The sequence below is a fragment of the Vigna umbellata genome, chromosome 10 (assembly GCF_029865625.1).
Source record: "Vigna umbellata cultivar VRB3 chromosome 10, Vumbellata_1.0, whole genome shotgun sequence".
Classification (NCBI taxonomy): Eukaryota; Viridiplantae; Streptophyta; class Magnoliopsida; order Fabales; family Fabaceae; genus Vigna; species Vigna umbellata.
In genome coordinates, this window is record NC_142174.1 from 11,285,281 (window position 1) to 11,306,985 (window position 21,705).

Here is a 21,705-nt window from a genome sequence, read left to right on the forward strand (position 1 = left end):
TAAACAATTTATCTCGCAATCTTCAAATATTATTTGACAAATATTATATGAGACAGTTACTTAAAAATAATTGATAATTATTAGTTATGGTTAACCATACATGATGTGTTGTGAATGTGATATTCCCTTTTATGGTTGAAAAGGTATATTTGTATTTTATTTTGTATCTTTCTTTTAATTTATATCCTTCTTCTCGAAACTTTGAGAGTATGGCCCTTTCTTTCAAGAAGCATGGCATGAGATTGTTCACCCAACTACTTCTGAAACTATGGTAGCCCATACCCAATTGATGTGTAGTTTCTTTAAATATAGTTTTAGTTTTTCCCTCCTATTTATTATCGTGCTCTACCCTACAAAAGTTGCCTACAGTTTGTCAGAGTAAATTCACGCATAATGCATGTTTGAATAAAGAATTCTCCATATATAGAGATTCACATTTTAATAGGAACCCTACCTTTACAGAAGATGCACATTTAATGAGAGAATACTTAAATTCAACATGCCTTAATGGTGAACCTTAAGCAAAACTAAAAAATGGACTACATTTTAAAAGATGGGTTACATTTTAGTCTCAAATAAGAAAAAAAACAATCCATTATTTATCTTTCTAATCCCTTAGTTACCAAATATAAAAAAATAAAAAATTATCGATTATATTCTCTGTAATGAATGTTTTTAACTAAAATAATTTTTTTATAAGTATTCTTTTAAAATTTATCTTTTAACAACTTTTGAAAAATATAATTTGAAATTTGTTTTAAAATTAATTTTGAATTTTTTTTAAAAATAATAATATTTTATTTTTATAATTTATTTCGCAATATAACAAGTAAATTGATTTGATTTTTTTTTATAACAATGAAATCATAACATTAACCTAATTCTTCAAATATTAGTTGAAAATTAAGGTATTAAATATATAACTTAAACAAATAAATTAAATATTTAAATTATTTAAATATTATTAGATAACCTATTTATTTATAAAATAATTATGAATAGATTGAAATTATAAAACTAAATTAAAATATATAAATAAGGATAACCCTCAACTTATAAGTTAATTAAGTAAGATTGAATTAGAATTCACTTTTTAATATTACATTACAATTATGGTTAGAATCTATTTTAACAATTTTTTAATTAATGTACAAAGTGTTAATTTTTTTTAACACTTTTTACGGTTTAAGTCTTAGTATCATTTATTCATACTGATTCTATTCAAATTCATAATTCATTTGTGAAATTATTTATTTATTTATTAATTTGTTTATGTATTACATCTATTTCAATCATGTAATAATATAATGAGTGAAAATAAATGGAGTAAAGAAAATAAGTAAATGGAGTTAAGAGAAATAATCAATGCATCAAAGTAATTTTCAATAGTTCATAACATACACATTTAATTTAATTTATAGATATGATTTTTTTATTAAATTTATTATATAATTAAAATTACCGGTGTTTAATAAAATTATATAAAAATAAAACATAAAAACAACCAATATATATAAAATATTTTTTATTTACTTAATAAAATAAACAACTAATTTGAAATGACATTCATATGTAATTTTTTTTCCTGTAAATTTTTTAATTACTGTCAATTAACTTATATATTCTTTTAAGGCTAGTCTAAATAGATAATAAATTTTATGAAATTAAAAACTGAATCCAAATTTCATTTATCAAATAATATATACTACTTACAGTATGCAAAATATCAATTAATTTTCTTTTGTACAATAATATTTATAAGACTTTTTTGAGAGAATATTGTTAATATAATATCATATATATATATATATATTATTTTTAGGGTTAAATATGTTTTTAGTCCCCAAACTATTGGTCGTTTCTGGTTTTCGTCCGTCTTTCAAAATAAGGTACAGTTTGGTTCTCATTCTTTTCGAAAAGTTGGTTTTAGTCCTCGAAAACTAAACACCGTTAAAAATTTGGTCCTCATTTAGTCAACAAAACGAGGACTAAAACCAAAGTTTCGAAAAGAATGATGACCAAATTATACCTTATTTTGAAAGAGGGACGAAAACCAGAAACAGCGAATAGTTTAGGGACTGAAAACATATTTAACCCTTATTTTTATAGTTATTCATAAAATATCACAAAAACATGCATTTTGTATGATATTAAGAGTTTTACATCAAAATAAAAGAGTATTTATATATTCAACATCTTCTAAGAGTATTAATATAAATTATACTAGAGTTAATCTTAAGAAGATCTCTCAATAATTTATGGAATAATTTTTATTGAGCATGTTTTTCTTCTGCTCTCCTATTGAATACATATGATATAAAAATATGAAAGGAGTAACATATCTTAAATATCAACTTCATCGATATCAATCTTAATAAATTCAATAAACAATACCGACTTTAGCAACCTAGAATTGGACATACAATCACAAAACTCAATACCATCCATTTTATCAATGGATTCATATTTCACATGAACATCAAAATTACTGTGAAAAGTGATTAGATAATTAAGTATTTTTTAAATTTTAATAATTTTTTTGTCAAAAATATTAGTCATCGATTCGCAAAAGAAATATATATTCAACCTAACCTTAACAAACATTATATAATCTCAAATTTAACTTATGAATATCCTAGTTCAAGTATTTGAAACTATCCAAATATTCATCTATTTAGTAAAACTTCTTTAAACTCTGATATGGTTTGTATCTTTCATCCAACATTGTATCAATATGTGATTTTTCAAATATAGACACTCTAACGGGGGTTTAATCTCAATTCACTGAAATGGAACCTAAAACTCTTTTTAAAGATACATACTCTTTGACATTTTCACAAAGGACTATCACAACACAAAAAATATACAATAACAATAAAACATATAAATAATTCTTTTTATCCAAATTCTCTAAATAAATAATTATATATGAATTAAAATATTCTAAACAAACATAATAAAAATATAAATTAAATTAAATAATTCATGTATAATAAAAAATAAATGAAATAAAATAAAGAAACACTAGTACGTAGCTAAAGACAAATTAAGTTAAATAAATAAATAAAACTAATGTTTGATTGGAATTAAATTAAAAGAAATTTATGTTTTATTTTAAAGAACTTTGAAGTGAAAATAAAGAGATTTAACTTAAAATTTGTACAAATGATTTGATAGATTTCATAAATAAAAAACAATTTAATAAATAAAAAATTAAGGTTATATGTAGTTAAAGTCAATATAAAATAAAGATTGAGTTAAAATTAATTTAGAAAAAAAATATTAATGATTACTTTTTAAATAAAAAAATTATTTTTTTTCCATTAATATTATTTTTAAAAGCTTTCTATTTGATTTATACTATTATTATTAATTATGATAACTATTAAATTTGAATCTATTATTTGATGAAACTACCTCCACAAAAATTGAAAATGAAGAACAAGGCTAACAAAAAACACTGTCTTCCACCAACACCAACTTCCTATTCAAACACCCATAATAGATGCACCATCCATCTACACCAAAACAAAACACAAAATGGGTTGAAAAACATACCAAAATTATCCACATTTCACTGCATTCGGTGCTTACCTCACCAAGAAAAACACCACCACAGAACCACCAATCAACCACCACAGCACCACCGCAAGCCACCCCCCTGCACTGATAGTTCAGAGGAGGTATTTACAGAATGCAGAGAAAGGTGTAAAAGCACTCAGAGAATGAAAGAGGGAGAGCACAAGAATATGAGAGAATGAGTTAATTCTCATTAAGGAAATACTGCCTTATATAGGCAGAGTACAGAAAAGTATATATCTAAAACGACATAGTTTTGGTTTATTTACAACACCACCAAGGACCCGTGACGACCTCTCCCTCCGCACAACTCCGGGAACACACCACCTGCAAGAAAAGATGAGACCAAAACATATTAAAAACATAAAGAGTTGAATTTTAATCTTAATTTAATCTGTGGACTGAGGATATAATAGGAAAAGAACCGTACATACCCTCAAATTCTCTCGCCAGGATAACCATCCTCCATATCCACTTTTCTCTCCAAATTTTTCGAAAGGAACGAGGTGGTCACTCGCTCGCCTATCCGTTAGTACACGAAATAATAAGTAAAAGTGAACAGTAATAAATACCAATGAAGTATTTTTAACATTCAAAATGTAGTGTTAGTTTCTATATATTTGTGCAGATGTAGTTTGATTAAAATTAGGTGTTTTATTTACAGCCCCAACAAACAAACGAGACATTTGCAATTGGCACATCGAATAATTATTCAATCTTTACACCATTTATCTCCATGTTATTTAGCTTCGAAGGTCTCTTGTAATTCTTTAACAAGAGGGATGAGCAAACCACACTGAGAGAAGAGGCAGCCATTGCAGCTCCAGCAATCCATGGTGGTAAGCGAAATCTAGTGGATGAGTAAAGAATGCCCGCTGCAATTGGGATGGCTAAGATATTGTAACCCAAAGCCCAAAAGTAGTTTAGACGTATACGAGAGAAGGTTTTGTTTGCAAGGTCAATGGCAATGATTATATCTTCCAAGTTGCTCTTCATCAGAACGATGTCAGCTGCCTCAATTGCAATGTCTGTGCCAGCACCTATTGCCATTCCAACATCAGCTGCCACAAGTGCTGGTGAGTCGTTGATGCCATCTCCCACCATTGCCACCGTATACCCAGAAGCCTGCCCCAACTTCTCCAATTAAATAATGACATAGCATATTCATAAATTGCTGTATTATATTGTTTGATGAAAGTTATACGATGTTAGAGAGAAGTATCAAGAATTTAATTTCTATGATATCAGTGTAAAATCACACTGTCCGTTGACAAAAAATCACAGTATACATGACATTTAAGGTGACTATTATTGAATCAATAAATTTTTAGTCCATATCAACTTGTGATTGAATAGGTGTATGATTTTTTTCACTGTTATCATGTTTCGTAACTTGATTTAACCTTAGTTATACCCTGTCAAAAAGTTGGCTAAAGGTTGTATTATCATTTAACCTTGGCTTAAATGATGTTTTGTTGTAGCGAATTTAAGTAAAGAAATTAGAAGGACCTGTAATTATGTACTGTTTGGCAGGGTTAAAGACTTATTTGGGGCAATGATTTTGTTATACCTGCAGTTCTTTTATTTTAGTTGCTTTAGTCTCTGGTTGAGCCTCTGCTATGATAGTTTCAATACCGGCTTGTCTGGCAATGGAATTGGCAGTACCCCAGTTATCACCTGTCACCATGATGCTCTTAATTTTCATGGAATTAAGAATGGAAATAACTTCATTGGCGCCAGGTTTCAATGGATCTGAGACAGCCAAAACTCCAGCGACTTCTCCATCCAAGGATACTAAAATCCCAGTTTGAGCCAGGCTTTCAGCTTCTGCTAGTATTTCTTCAGCATCTGCTGAAATGGTTATGTTATGATCCAGCATCATCTTTTTATTCCCAACCAATATATCCTTGTTTAGAACAATGGCCTTTACTCCATGGCCTGAAACAGAAACAAAGTTGTGTGCTTCTGGCCAGGAATGATTTTGTTCTTCTGTGATCTTCTTGGCGTGCTCAACAATGGCCTTAGCGATTGGATGTTCGCTGTTCACCTAATAAAGATATAAATTTAAATACTATTTTAAATGTAATTTCAGATTCAAGTAGTTATGGTAAATGGAATAAGGCTTGCCTCTGCTGCAGCAGTAAATTCATAGAAATCTTTAATTGACATCTTTTTGAAGAGTTTTGTAGTTACAACCATTGGCTTCCCAACTGTGAGTGTTCCTGTCTTGTCAAACACAATGCAATTCACCTGCAATATTGCAAATTGTAATTGTGAATTTCACATCAAAGATAAACGCTACAAAACTTACTCTTTACTGAGAGACTCTTTTTGTGATTGGGTTGAACCCACATAATATCACCCTACAACAATGAGTGTACCAATAGAATTTGTCTATTGTTATTGTCAAGGCCACTACTTACTTACCTTGTGTGCACTTTCTAGTGCTTGGCCCCCTTTGATCAAAACACCTTGCGTTGCACCAACTCCAGTACCAACCATAACAGCAGTAGGAGTGGCTAGGCCTAGAGCACAAGGGCAGGCAATGACCATGACCGAAATACCAAACTGAAGTGCAAGCTCAAAGTAGTTCATGGAGGATGGTATCCAAGATTTTGGGTATGCATGTAACTTTCCTGCTAGAAACCAGGAGAGCCATGTTGAAAGAGAAAGCACAATGACCTGCAAAAAAAAAGGGAACTGGTGAGCATAGATGAATTTCCTCTGACTGAATCCATAAGTAAAACCTAAAAATAAATTAAAAATCATTAAATATAGTTAGTTCTAAGTTTACCAGAGGAACAAAATATTTAGAAATATGATCTGCAAGTTTTTGAACTGGAGCTTTAGCCATCTGAGCTGACTCAACAAGACGAACGATCTGGGAGAGAGCACTCTCGGATCCAACTCTTGTCACCTTAACATGCATAACCCCATTCTCATTCATAGTGCCTCCAATCACCATATCACCCCTCCTCTTTGCCACAGGCCTTCCCTCTCCGGTTATCATGCTCTCATTTACATGACTTTGTCCCCATATGACAAAGCCATCAGATGCTACTTTTGAACCAGGGACCACCTTGATCACATCGTCCTTTTGTATCAACCGAATATCAATTTGTTTTTCACTAACAACATCCCCCTTATCATCTTGAGTTAACAAGATCGCTGTCTCAGGTGTCAAGTTCATAAGCTTTGCAATCGCCTGAGATGTCTTCCCCTTTGCTAACACTTCTAAATACTTACCCAACAGAATAAAAGAAATAAGCATAGAGCTGGTCTCAAAGAAATCGTTTCCTTTGAAATGCCGAGAGAAAACAGATCTTTCCACAACATAGAGAGAATAGAAATATGCTGCATTTGTCCCTAATGCTATCAACACATCCATGTTAGCAGAACCCTTGCGCAACGCTTTATATGCCCCAACATAGAACCGTCTACCTATGATAAACTGCACCGGGGTAGCAAAGTCACACCTCAAGAGAAGTCCAATATTCAACATATTAACAATTTTGACATCCAAAACACGTTTAACTCCAGGTATATACATGAGGACCATGGATGTCAAGAAAACAGGAATCGTAAAAGCTAGACTCCATATGAAAAGCTTGAAGTATCGGTTAATTTCCTGTTGTCTAAGTGCTTCTCTTCCTTCATCGTTTGGAAATATCACCGCTTTAAAACACCCTGATCCAGTGGATTCTATGACTTCTATGAAGGTTCTTGGTCCTGTCATGTGTGGTATGTAAGTTATGGCAATTTTGTTAATGTCCGGATATATGTCTATGGTTTCAACACCAGGGATTGAACGGAGAGAGCGCTCAATGGCACCAAGGGATTGGTCGTTTTTAATGCCATCAATTTTAAGTTCAATCTTGCTCATGTGTTCCCCTGTGCTTATTAGTATGGCTTCGAACCCGGTGCCTTGTATAGCTTCCATTAGGTAGTTGTGGGTGAGGATTTTGGGGTCATAGTGGACTTCTGCTTCTTCTGTTGTTAAGGCCACTCGTGCCTTGTGCACCCCACGAAGGGATTGTAGAGCTGATTCGATAGTGGAGGAGCAAGAGGTACAAGTCATGCCTCGTATGTGTATGCGGCATATTTGAGTTGAGGTGTAGTTGGAGTCTTCTTCAATAACTTTGGCTTCAAATCCAGCATCTTCAATGGCCTCGCGTATCCTCTCCTCCTGCGTCAAATGTATGATTTGTGAACAGACGATGAAAGAAGAGTTTAATAATGGCCATAGCTATTCTTTTATCCATGAAAGAACAAAACAAAAATGATGAAAGACATACACCCATCTTAATAAATATCTCTTGTATTTTTTTTTTCTAAAAATATTAAGGAGTTTACTCATGAATTTATTCACCACTGAATTTTTTTAACGTGCGTTAAATTAATTTTATTTATTTAATTAGTTATTCAATAAAATGAGGCTTTATTGATTCCACCTATTATTTTAAATTTTCAACAAAATATAATATCAGATAAAATATACTTTTGGTTGTATAATTTTTTTTAAAATTCTATTTAAATTCTTCGAAAAAAAATTGTCCACTCTTAGTCTTTCTAATTTTGGAAAAAATAGTGTTTTGTAGAGGTATAAAAAGCACTTAGATGATGTTTGAATATCCAAAGTAATGTATTTTCAGAGTAGAGAGATTAAGATTGAACTTTATATGTTTTATGCAAACTAAAATTATATGTTTTATTTATTAATCACTAACAAAAGATTTTTTTTTATTCATTTGATTTGATTTCAAACAAATTGTACTAAATTAATCTTCTCTTATATATTTATTTCTTTTAATATTTTATTTGTATTTATGAGTTATAGTATAATGTATTGATATAAAATAGTGATTAAATTGGTATAAAATGGTTATTTATAATTAAATAAGAATATAAAATTGTTTTGCCATCTCGCTACATCAACAATGATAATCACTTTCAGCAGTTAAATTCCTTATATATCATGTTTATAAAATTAGATTATACTTTTAGATCGTTGGAAGAAGATCCGGTAGAAGAGATTTATGTTGAATGTGATCTACTAATGGCTACAGGAAGAAAGTGGAGCACATCATAAAAAGTGTAATATTAATACGAATCAGCCAAGGAAAATTTCGGGTCTGATGAGGTAGCAAAAAGATTGTTCTCTCTCTCTCTTTCTCTCTTTATATATATAACAAGATATGGTTTAATCGTCAACTTTTAAAGCGGAAAAAGATAGCATATACGTGCACAATGGGCAGCATATTATTAATGTAATGAACACTGTAAAAATAGTTTCACTTTGACTTTAGCTTCTGGTATAAGAATGTTTTTGGTTGATATTTCGGTTTTAATTTATTTATAAACCATAGATAATAATAATAATAATAATAATAATAATAATAATAATAATAATAATAATAATAATAATAATAATAATAAAGATGATGATGCTTGTAAAGCAACAAGCCAAAGGATAAAAAAACTCAAGAAATAAAAGACGAAACTTTAAAAAACTTAAAATAAATCTTAAATTTCAACCCGGAATAAGATGGATTAAAAGAACTGAGAAAGAAAATGATTTTTTGACATCTTTTAGAGCATGACAATCCACTTTTAAAAATATTTTGGTAACTAAAAGTGCGTAAAATTGTGTTGATTGTCAAAAAATAACAGTACCCAATTGAGAATGCAAGTTTTAATCTAAAAGAAACACATTATTTATATTATATATTGTCCATATTACATTAATTAACTTTTTCATTCAAATAAAATAATTTAAAAACAGTTAATTCTATTTAATTTTAACAAGATCAATTTCAGAAACAATTGATCATTTAAAATAACATTAGTAAACTATAAACTTCTCAACAAAAATTATTGGAGATTCAAAAAGAACGTACGTTAGATAAAAAAAAAAAGAAAAAAAAGTATTGAAAATAATATGTAAAGTTATGAAGTAAAAAATTATTTAAGTCAATTCAAAATGATGTTCTATTTTTAGGGTTGTTCCATGAGAAAGACTAAAAAAAGGTATATGGAGGAACGTTATTGGTCTGTCAGTGATTTCCTTTTCATGAGAAAAAAGAAACTCGAAAAAGCCAGAAAACTCACTCACTTATGATCTTATCACACCAGCTTTGAATATGTGTATCCAACTATTGCTTACGAAGACGTAATACATAAAATACATGTATATACCATAACAATAGCTATTGAGTCTCGACTTAGAAATTTTGACACGCAACTACCAACCTTCCACTATGTTAGCTAAAGGCCTTGTACCATCTATAGTTATACATATGCGTAAAGATAAAAAAAATGGTTAATATATGCAATATGTGTGTGATATCATATTATTCTACTAGTCTTTATAAACTATAACAGTAAAATGTCACCATCTAAAGCATCATTATCTGTAAAAGAGTAAACATTGAAAGGTTTGAATTACGCTTTGGTAAATTATGTCAGTTCTTTAAACATAATTATTGAGTCTTTAGCAAAGGATAACTTTATCGATTTAATTAATCAAACAATTTTTTTCTGCACGAAGCATAGCACTCGGAATTTCAAGATCTTTGATCCACGCACTTCCCCTACTCACCTTTCGATCGGCCACTTACTTTCCAAACACGATCATTTGCCATGATTATAATATTTTAGACGTTAATGAAAAACAATGATTGAAGAGATCAAGAATAGAAAATTTTGGGAAATTTTTAAAATGATCAATTGCCAATATTATTTATATCATGTACGTAGGCCTAACGTATACTTAAAGAACCCCTTAAACACTAATAATTGATATCGAAAGGTCGTCTTAAATTAAATAAAGCTTCTTGCAAAAACATGTATCTTCGGTCCATAATCTGAAAACTTAAATCAGAATGTTATTCTCAAGTATACATATGCCCGCCTCTTCAGTTTCGTTAACTGATGTAAACAACTATTATAATTGCACATTTAATTTTACATAAAATAATTCAGTTCTTTAAAGCAGGATCACAATCTTGTGAGTAGAATTGTTCAGTTAATATTCTTTTATGGTATCATTGTGCTGCGTATAAACTTTTGTGATTTTTTAAGGAACTCAGAATTCGTGTATGGAGAGACTCGAATGTGTTGAAAAGGCGAAAGAAGTAGTTAAAGTGGGAAAAAGCAAAGCAAACAATCATGAAAATGTTGAAATAAAGTGTATGGAGAGAGATTGATACTCACGTTAACCATTGAAGGAAAGTAAAGAACCTGAGCTTTATGATTCAAGACATCAACAACGGCCTCTCGGATTCCAGGTAAGCGTTTGATGGTTTTCTCAACGGATCCGGCGCACGCAGCACACGTCATTCCCGTAACGCCGAACAAAACCACTTTGCTCTCTGATCCTTCTAATTCCGCCACCGTCTTTCCCGCTTCCACCGCCGTCATCGAAGGATAGTGTGCCTTAGGCCACAAATTTCCACAGCACTGGAAACTGCTACTGCACTCCCAACCTTCTAACTTCTCACCCATTTCACTCTCTATTACTTTCTTCTTCACAATCAACTGCGGTGAACCCTATTTATAGAACTCAAACATCGCTCAACATCATTTAAACAAATAATAAATAAATAGTGGGGCAAAATAAAATGATATATATAAAATAAAAAACATCAAATAGATTTTCACAGAAAAATCAAAGAATTATTTAAAGGAAAACTTATGACACGACTCGTAACATATGCAACTTAAAATAGTTTAGAATATCTTTATAACAAAACTTATTAATATTACAAAAAATAAATTACACCAAGAAATATCGGAACTGTAAATTAATTGCGGAGTGATTTCTGATAAATTTTGCGTAAAAGACAGCAGAGCTCAATAAATACTTCGTGTCTATAACTTGATTAAAGAATAATTTAATGAAACGTGAAATAATTATTTACTTTGTTATAATGTTTTTCCTGACTCACTAAAAGAGTGCACTTTGATAAATAACTTAATCAGATATTTATTTATTATTTGTAATACATAAGTTAAGTTGCAAGACGATAAAGTGAGATAGAATAAATTAACAATGTTTTTGGTGAATCAATAAATATATTTAGATAAGCATACTTTAAGAAGCTTGTTAGAAAAATTTTCCATAAGGATAAATATTTTTATAATTTTAAATCAGCTTCTTATAATTGTTTTCTGAATGTCCCTAATTAATAAAAAATAATTTAATGTTTAAATGTTTGAGTTTATAAGATTATGAAATAGGTCAGAAAATTTGAGTAACAATAGATTATGATTGAAAATAACGTTGAATTTAAGCCAAACTTGTTAAATAACAAACAAAGATACCTTTTCAAAAGTAAGAATTTTAAGTGTATACTCTTTAGTTGTGAGTATAACCTATTAAAAAAATAGAATTATTTTAAACGTATACTACATAGGTTATTCGGAGAAACCAAGCGTTTTAAGTGTATAAAGCTTTCAAAGAAGAATCGTTTGTTTAGAGCTAAATAAACCTAAAGTAATTTAATTTTAAATTTTCAGAAAAAAGATAGCATTTATAGTTTTAAATAGTATTTGTAGGAAACCATAAAAGCTAAATGTCCTGAACTATGTGAAAATCGAAATAAACTGAAAAAAAAAATAGCTTGTTGGAATTGATTTGAATTAACAATTTATAAGTTTAATTAACTAAATTCTGGAAGTTAAAGCGAAATTATTTTCCAAAACGGAATTCAACCTTTTTTTCCCTAAATTAAACTTAACAAATTCTTCTAGTTTAAAACCAAAAATTCATCTTAATTACTATTAGACTTTAAACCAGTGTCCTCAATCATATTAATATTATTTGGTTAAAATGCTCCTAATTTGCTACAGTCTAAATATACAAAAATACGGCAAGTTTTTAAGGTTTTCAAATTTTATACGTTGTCCTCTAAAAATCTGCATGTAGTCACTATATATTTGCATAAGGAGTTCACCGTTGAGAAAAATAAAGTTGAAATTTGCAAATAAATTTAAATGTAACATAATAATTAAGATAATTTTTCTAATAATTATATATAGTTTTGAAGTTTCTCGATAATATATATCTAGCTTATTTATCACACAACAAATTAATGTTCCCACAGAAGAATAGAGTCTAAATTGTAGTAGATAAATTAATTATCACAATACCTAAACTGATAAAAAAATTCATGTTATACATAACTTTAAAAAAAAATGCCATAAAATCATTCTGTATAATAAGATTTGAGCATATTTGATCCTTAGATTTGAATCAACCCAAAATCAGCACAGGGACTTTAAATCGTTCATATTTTATATTTCAAGTACTTTTTTTATATGGAATAGAATAAAACCGAATACAAGTATATATATTACTTTTTTTTAACATACATGGTAAGAAATTAAAAAACTTATTTGGTTTGAGTCCCGTACCATCATGGCCACTAAGTAACAAGTTGAAATATTTGATTATGAGAGATATATTGACTTTGTTTATTTTATCATATCTGTTATGTCCAACTTATTAGTTGATTATTACTATTAAAAATGACATCATTTTAACCAATTTTTTATTTTAGGGTTTCAAAATTGCTAGTTGCTGAAACATTCAAAATTAAGTGTAGAAGAATGCGAAGTTTGACATCTTATTCTTTAAGCATATTCAACTTTAAGATATCCTTTCAGGGGTAGGTGTATTGACAAATGAAAGCAACTATATTATTATTATTGTATTATTTGATTAATTTATTTATTGGTATTATAAGAAAAACAGAAAAAATTATTACAAATATTCATGAACGTTTGGGCAACTTATATAGCTATTTCAAAATCTATTATAAATAAATGAGATTTAATTATGTTTTGTTGAATTATTTCGAAGGAACTACATGTCAGAACCCTTAAATTTTGAAGATGAAGTGGAAGCCAGGTGGAAGGATGGGAATTGAGAAATTTAGAAAGTGGAAGCTAGGTGTGAACAGTAAAGTAAACCGATCGGTTTTGATGGTGTTGTACTCTCAAGTTATCAAGTGACTTGTTTGACCGAATCAAAGAGAAACAGTCGGATGATGTGGAGTTTCAAAGGATCTTTGGGTTGATCGGTTCAAAATAAGGAAAAAATTTTAATACTGGGACAGACGGTCTCTTACGGTTAAGGGGTAGGACTTGTGTTCCTAATGAGGGAGAGCTGAAAAGATTAATTCTTGAGGAAGGACACCAAAGTTGTTTTAGCATGCATCCAGACATGACTAAGATGTATAAGATCTCAAGAAATCATTTTGGTGGCCGGGTATGAAGACTGATGTGGCTCGGTTTATATCTTCTTGTTTAACTTGTGAAAAAGCTAAGGTTGAACATCAAAGACCAGACGGTCTACTACGACAATTGAATATTCCTGAGTGAAAATGACATAGCATTGTTATGGACTTTATTACCCATTTACCTCGAACGGTCAGGCATCATGATGCAATTTGAGTAATAGTTGACAGGTTAACTAAAAGTGCTCATTTTCTTGTTGTGAATTTGAAGATGTCAATAACTAAGTTGGCTCAACTTTACATCATCTCTCTCATCCACACATCTCTCATCCACACATTAAATATTTTGAACACTAAGAAAACTAATTTTGTCATTCAAATTTTTTTCTTTCAACAGCCATAAAACGTTTTCTTTTTTATGTAATCCAACCTATAATTGAAAATCTTAAACATGACATTATATATGTACATTAAAAATTTGACGAGTAACGTACACTAAAAATTCCTGTTCAATAATTATTCTTCCCATTTTTCAAACTTTCCCTCTTTTATTTCACGTGTTTTTATCCGTTTACTACAGTATATATTAATATCAGTAACTTTTATTGGTATAAAGAGTTTTAAGACATAATTAAGATTAATTTTTTTGAATTTAATTTAACTGCTTTTTGTAATTATATAAATTTGGTTCTTTGACTAAAACTAATGAAACGGTATGATTTTTAATCAAGTTTATAATCTGGTAAAGAGATTCAAGCATGAGTATAAACGTATAAATATATAATGTATTATAAAGTTTGTTTTTTCAACTTAAATTAATTATTTCGTTATTTAAAAATTAAGTAATCGAAGGAAGTAACAAGGAACCCCATAATAATTAAAATATCAATTTTTTTTAGATAAACTATTACTTCTAAAATTTAAAAACTAAATTTAATAATAACTAGAAGAAAAACATATAAGAGAGTCTTAATAAAAAATTAATACAACATCATAAATTATTTTGTTGTTACGGGTGTCAGAAAAAGAAAGGGTGAGGATGAAAAAGAAACAAAGTACATAAATAAAAATGTGGATTATAATTATGTAAATATTTCTGATTTTTTTTATTTTTTTATTTTAAATTAAAAATAAAAATTATTAAAATTATATTAAAAGTATATCTTTTTTTTGAAAGAGAATTTCTTTTTTACTAAACTTGATACGCCAAAATGTATCAATTACATAAATATATATAATAATCAAAACAAATTTCCTAATATTACTAATATCCTAGAAAATAGTTTGAAAGTGAAAACTACGTGAAGGTCAGAGTATTATCTAAATATTGAATGAATACATGAAGAAATTGTGAAAAAAAAATCGAAAATTTAATCAAGCTGTTGTAATAATGTCCTAGAGAAAATATAATTTTTAAAGGAAAACACTTTTTACAGAAAAAGGACCATTTTCTTAAAAATAATAAACTGTCAAAAAGTGTTATCATATCATAATCATAGACACCCGGAATGACCAAAAGTCGATGCCTCTCTATCCACCAAATAAACACTGCAACTTGTTGCTTAGTGGTCAAAATAGTCCTTTGATAGTTCTTTGAGACTTGTTTCTTTGTAAAATCCCAATTCAAGGTATCATTTTATTGTAAAGTAAACTAATTAGATAGAAGAATAATTTATTCATAATTAAATAAAAAACTTAATTATCTTTTATTTAAAAAACATACTAATAATTAACTATGTTAAATATATTTTTTGTTTTAAAATTATTATAAAAAATTATATTTATGTGTGGAGTTTTTATTAAATGTCAAATAAAATTATATTGTTAGATTTTTTTTATAAAGTTAATAAACGAAATAATTTATAATTTAATTTGAAATAAAAAATATTTTTATAATAATTTAAAGATAAAAAAAATACTCGGGTAACATATACTTGCTGGATTCTTTTCTATTATCTTGACTAGAATAACTATTCAAAAAATAATGACACCAAGAAAAAGAAAAAGAAAATATAAATTCTTATAGATACTATAATGTGATAAAAAAAATAAAGAAAATTTTTAAATATTGAGTGAGTAATTAAAAATAATGTATCATTATTTATATTTATTGTATAAGGTATGAATGTTTAAAATAAGGCACTATTAAATACGTTTGTAAGAAAATATAATAGTTGTTAATTTAAATGCATAACAGAGATAACCCCTAAGAGTGTAAGAATATTTTGGTCAATTTTTGCAACCCAGTAATTAATTTAGTATTACTTTTAATGTGAGAAAATCTTAAATGAAAGACAAATTGAAATGGCAGAAGTAATTTGTAAATTTTAGATATGACAGAGTTTAACCTAAGGTTTTTTACATGACCGAAAACCCTTTCTCACACCTGTACACTAAACTAAAATGATCACAACACAACATTTACATACGTACAAAAATGGCTAAAGAAAAACCAGGAATCGTGATCATATATCACTGGATGACTCGATGCTTATGCCTCGTATTTCAAGGTTCTCTAGCTTCTTGGGTCTCCTGTAATATTTCAACAACAGAGAACAGCAAACAACACTGACAGAGGAAGCAGCCATAGCAGCCCCAGCAATCCAGGGTGGCAATCTGAACCTTGTTGAAGGGAAAAGAACTCCAGCAGCAATTGGGATTCCAAGTAAGTTATAACCCAAAGCCCAAACGTAATTCAGCCTTATACGGGTAAATGTTTTTCTTGAAAGGTCAATAGCAGTTATGACATCTTCCAAGTTGCTCTTCATGAGGACAATATCAGCAGCCTCAATAGCAATGTCTGTACCGGCACCAATTGCCATTCCCACATCTGCTGCCACAAGTGCAGGCGAATCATTGATACCATCCCCCACCATAGCCACGGTGTAACCAGAAGCCTGAAAGAGAAAAACAAGTCACTCAGTATGTTGCAACAGCAAATACATTCCTCTGAAGCAGTACAAACAACTTTGAAAGTGGGATTCAGGTACAAGCATTGAAGTTTATGGTATAAAAACCAGTAATCAAGTCAGGGAGTTTGAAAAGTAATGTCCAAAAGACAAAATTACACTAGTACCGACTACTGAACATTAGCAAAGCAGATACGAGTATTTCTCAGTTACCTTCCATGAAAGAAGAAATAGTTATCTAGTTATGGTTTGAAATAAGGTGGTATTATTTTCAATCTCAAGGCTCAGAACTATCATCTCATTGATGAATAACTAACTTCTTAAAATTAAGATGAAAATATGTAATACCATGCATTCGTACCTGCAAGTCTTTCACTTTCTCTGCTTTTTGATCCGGTTTAGCCTCCGCTATAACATTCTCAATTCCTACTTCCCTCGCAATAGAACTAGCTGTTCCGAAGTTGTCCCCAGTCACCATAATGCTCTTGATTTTCATTGATTTTAGGATGGAAATAACTTCTTGAGCACCTGGTTTCAGTGGATCGGATACTGCTAAAACTCCTGCCACTTTCCCACTTATAGATACCAATATTCCTGTTTGAGCCATCTTTTCGGCTTGAGCAAGCATATTTTCAGCTTCAACGGGAATTGCAATGTTATGGTCAGCCAACAGGCTTTTATTACCGACCATTATTTCTTTGTTTTGAACAGTGGCCTTTACTCCATGTCCTGTAATGGAAACAAAATCTCGTGCTTCTGGCCAGGAAGGATTCTCTTCATCTCGAAATTTTTTGGCATACTCAACAACGGCCTTGGCCAATGGATGCTCACTATTCACCTGAGATAGGTAAGTTAAATTAAGGGCAATTTTTATGACATGTATATGCATCTATAATCCATGAATTTTAAAAGCGCTTACAAACAAAGAAGCTATCATAATCAGAAAGCAAACTCTTATTTACTATAACTATTCACTAGGCTAAGCATTCGAGAAGTAGATAGGGGGAGAGGATTACCTCAGTTGCAGCCACAAGTTCATAGAATTCCCGGAGCACCATTTTTGTCAACAATTCTGTTCTCACTATAACAGGTTTCCCGACAGTGAGAGTACCCGTCTTATCGAAAACAATGCAGTTCACCTAGAAGACAGTCATAAATATATTCACGTGTAAGTAATTACAGATAAAATCATGAAAGCTTTAACAGATGGCACAACATACAACCAATGACCAGCTTGTCCATTTTAACTTTTAAAAAAGTGTAGAGAGATATGAATGAAAGAAAAATCAGATTGATACTTGATACTGATATCCAAAAAACCTATTTATCTTCACCATGCATAACGTTAACAAAAACAGTACTTCATACTTCATCTTAAGAACTGAGAAATGAAATGAAGTGAACACATTAGTTGATACTCCCTCCTAGAAGGCTAAAACATATTTGATGTTGGATTAGGTGGCAGGAATGGCTATCAAAAACCACTTGATATTAATGGTTTTTCCTATGTTTACTTTCTTCTAGCAACTTTATTAACTTCAATTTTAACCGATCGACATAGACAAAGTAAATCCAGAACTAAAGGGACTAATCAAATCCGAAATGCTGACCTTATGTGCACTCTCTAATGCCTGCCCTCCTTTGATGAGCACACCCTGGGATGCACCAACTCCAGTCCCAACCATAACCGCAGTTGGCGTGGCTAAACCCAAAGCACAAGGGCAGGCTATGACCATGACAGATATTCCAAACTGCAAAGCAAGCTCAAAGCTGTCCATTGAAGACGGTATCCAAGACTTTGGATAAGCATGATATCTTCCCGCCAAAAACCAGGCAAGCCAAGTCGTGAAAGAGATCACAATCACCTGCATAGGAACATCCATCCATCCCTTTAGGATCTCATCCTCCGCGAGCACAAACAATAATTCAATAAAAACAAACAAAGTCCTTCATTTTCATCACATCAAACAATTAATAATTACCAGAGGCACAAAGTATTTGGAAATGCGATCAGCAAACTTCTGCACAGGTGCTTTGGCCATCTGCGCCGACTCCACAAGGCGAACAATCTGAGAAAGAGCACTCTCCGATCCTACCCTCGTCGCCTTAACATGCAAAACTCCATTCTCATTCACAGTCCCTCCAATAACAGTGTCCCCTTTCCTCTTCGCCACGGGACGCGCTTCCCCCGTGATCATGCTCTCATTCACGTGACTCTGCCCCCACACAACAACCCCATCGGAAGCCACTTTCGCCCCAGGAACAATCTTAATCACATCATTCTTCTGAACCAACCTGCTATCAATCTCCTCCTCTCCAACAACATTCCCATCAGCGTCCAAAGTCAGTAGAACCGCCGCGTCGGGTGTCAAGTTCATGAGCTTGGCAATCGCATCAGACGTCTTCCCCTTCGCCAAAATCTCGAGATACTTCCCAAGCAGAATGAACGAAATAAGCATCGCGCTCGTTTCGAAGAAATCATTCCCCTCAAAATGCGGAGAAGTAGCAGCTCTCAAAACAGAGTAAACAGAGTAAAAATACGCAGCGTTTGTCCCCAACGCAATGAGAACATCCATGTTCGCAGAGCCACGGCGTAACGATTTATAAGAACCGTAGTAAAACCGCCAGCCGAGTACGAACTGAACCGGCGTGGACAGCACCCACCGAGCAACCTCCCCCACGGTAAGCATGTTCACAACTTTTGCATCAAGTGCGTCCTTAATTCCAGGGACATACATAAACACCATGGAGGTTAGAAACACGGGAATAGTAAACACCAAGCTCCATAAGAAAGATTTATAATACTGCCTTGTCTCCTCGCGTCTGTGAGAATTTCTTTGTCCTTGTTCCGTAGGATATATCGTCGCCTTGAAATTCCCATTGCCTGTTTGCTCAATCACGTTGATCAAATCTCTGGGTCCCGTGATGTCCGGTTTGTAAGAAACCGATATTTTGCTGAATTCCTCTGTTAAGTCCACCACAAGGACTCCTGGGAGTGTCCGCAGAGAATCTAGTATTGGCGTCATAGAAGCGCCGTCGGTTACCGCGCCTTCCACGCGGAGGTCTATCTTGGTGAAGTCTTCGCTTGAACTAATGAGAACTGCTTCGAATCCGGAATCTTCTATGGCTTGTAAAACGTCGTTTGGATTGAGGAGGAGATTTGGGTTGTAATGGACTTGGGCCTCTTCAGTTGCCAGGCCCACGTGGGCTTCGAGGACACCGTGAAGGCCTCGTAAAACGGATTCTAGCGTGGAGGAACAGGATGTGCAGGTCATGCCTTTGATTTGGATGCGGCATACTTTAACAGATTTGTCGTCAGTGCCGTCTGTGAGTAATAGCGCTTCGAAACCCGCGTCTTCGATGGCCTCGCGAATGGTCTCTTCCTGAAAGAACAAAAAAAAGTTAGAAGAGTGAACGAGAAGAAAGAAATGGAGAGAGAGAGAGTGACTCTGTTGTGGAGTTGTTTGACTCACGTTAACGAAAGAGGGGTAGAAGACGACGTGGGCGCGGTTGTTGAGGACGTCGACGATGGCCTCGCGGATCCCGGGGAGGCGTTTGACGGCCTTCTCGACGGATCCGGCGCAGGCAGCACAAGTCATTCCGACGACGGAGAAAAGAGCGGTGGAGTCTGAGAGCTCTTCAACGGTGGTGGCGGGCTGTCCCTTTGGATATTTAGGCATGGAGGGGTAATGAGGTCGCGGTGAGAGGTTTCGCCAGCAACTTAACGCTAACAACTTCGCCATTGCTTTTTTCGAAAAGTAGTGCCTACCAAGCAACACCACTCAGGTTCGTAAATTTGAACACATACCAATACCAGGCTCGCTTTTATAGTGTCAACCGTGTTTTTGCTAATGTAGTCTCCATCCATACGCTTTTGACTTTAAACTGACACGGCTTGTTTGGTGGGTCCTTTTTTTCTATTTTTTAGTCGGTGGACCATTTTACGTGGGCTTAACGCAACTTTGGGTTCGGGGAGTTGGGTCCGTGTAACTAATAACCACTTCAAGGCCCAGAATTAGGGTTTTTCACGAAGAAGCCCACTAGATACGGGTTAAATAAGGGAAGTCGAATAGAATAGTTTTGTATGGCCAGTTTTAATTAGAACCAGTCTTAATCGATTTTTTTTTTATTTTTAAAATTTGTATTAAGAAAATTAATATGATTATTATTATATTAAAATAAATAATTTCTTTAAATGGTTATATTTAAGTGTTATAATTATATAGTTATAAATATAATATTTAAATAGAGTGTTTGGTAATATGAAAAAGTTAAATACTTAATTACATGTATTTATTTTTTATAAAAAATTAACAATAAATAAATAATTTTATTTTCATATTGGTTTCTTAAGTTAATGTAATAGGTCAATATAAAGTACAAATAATAATTTCAATATTAATAGTACAAATAATAATAATATCAATATTAATAATAAAAATAACCCTAAACTATGCGTTTTTTGTATTCTTCTCTCTTACAAACTTTTTTAGGTTCTTTTTTAAAAAGTGATGTAGATTTTATGGAATATGTTCTTTTCTTTGCTTTTCAAATATTTTATACCATATTGAGTTAGAAAATGACACTTCGGGAAACGTCATGCATGAAGTTGGCAATGCACTACCTACCATTGATTACATTAATGTCATTATCTGTTATATATTTTATTTAATTGGTTAATGGCATTTCTTTATTGGGCCGCGACGTCATGGGTTACGTTTAGAGGCCGGCCAGCCGAATTTGACTTGGACTCCAAAATGAAGGCCATTCAATAATAGGCTTATAAAATCACAAGATCCAGTCAGCCGTGATCCACAATCCAATTCATTGTATATGGGCCTTGTCATCTTAGATTTTTTATTTGTAGAAGGGACCAACTCTCTGAGAAATGTGGATCATTGATGACAGACGGTCCAAATCTTTGATGCTCAATTCCAAATTGCCAAGCCCACCCCACTTAAAATGAATACAGTATATGC

At 31.8% G+C, this 21,705-nt stretch overlaps 2 protein-coding genes across 3 annotated transcripts; both read right to left on the reverse strand.

The window, feature by feature from the left end:
• Positions 1–3,735: 3,735 nt before the first annotated feature.
• On the reverse strand, positions 3,736–11,115 carry LOC124830511 (putative copper-transporting ATPase HMA5). Of its 2 annotated transcripts, none has more exons than XM_088099866.1 (7): positions 10,792–11,115; positions 6,374–7,765; positions 6,007–6,261; positions 5,707–5,829; positions 5,150–5,626; positions 4,014–4,101; positions 3,736–3,906 (listed from the first exon to the last, which is right to left on the reverse strand). In XM_088099866.1, exons 1-6 carry the CDS (start codon positions 11,080–11,082, stop codon positions 4,090–4,092), a joined length of 2,550 nt encoding a protein of 849 aa, XP_087955992.1. In that variant the 5' UTR covers positions 11,083–11,115; the 3' UTR covers positions 3,736–3,906; positions 4,014–4,089. The 2 variants fall into 2 exon arrangements, with proteins under 2 accessions (XP_087955992.1, XP_047160214.2); XM_047304258.2 differs by having other exon boundaries at positions 4,014–4,704.
• A 5,007-nt stretch (positions 11,116–16,122) lies between these two features.
• Positions 16,123–20,538, reverse strand: LOC124830512 (putative copper-transporting ATPase HMA5). Its single transcript, XM_047304259.2, has 6 exons — positions 20,200–20,538; positions 18,709–20,109; positions 18,337–18,591; positions 17,743–17,865; positions 17,088–17,564; positions 16,123–16,714 (listed from the first exon to the last, which is right to left on the reverse strand). The coding sequence occupies exons 1-6, from the start codon at positions 20,467–20,469 to the stop codon at positions 16,283–16,285; spliced, it is 2,958 nt and encodes a 985-aa protein (XP_047160215.2). The 5' UTR covers positions 20,470–20,538; the 3' UTR covers positions 16,123–16,282.
• Between the last annotated feature and the right edge of the window lie 1,167 nt (positions 20,539–21,705).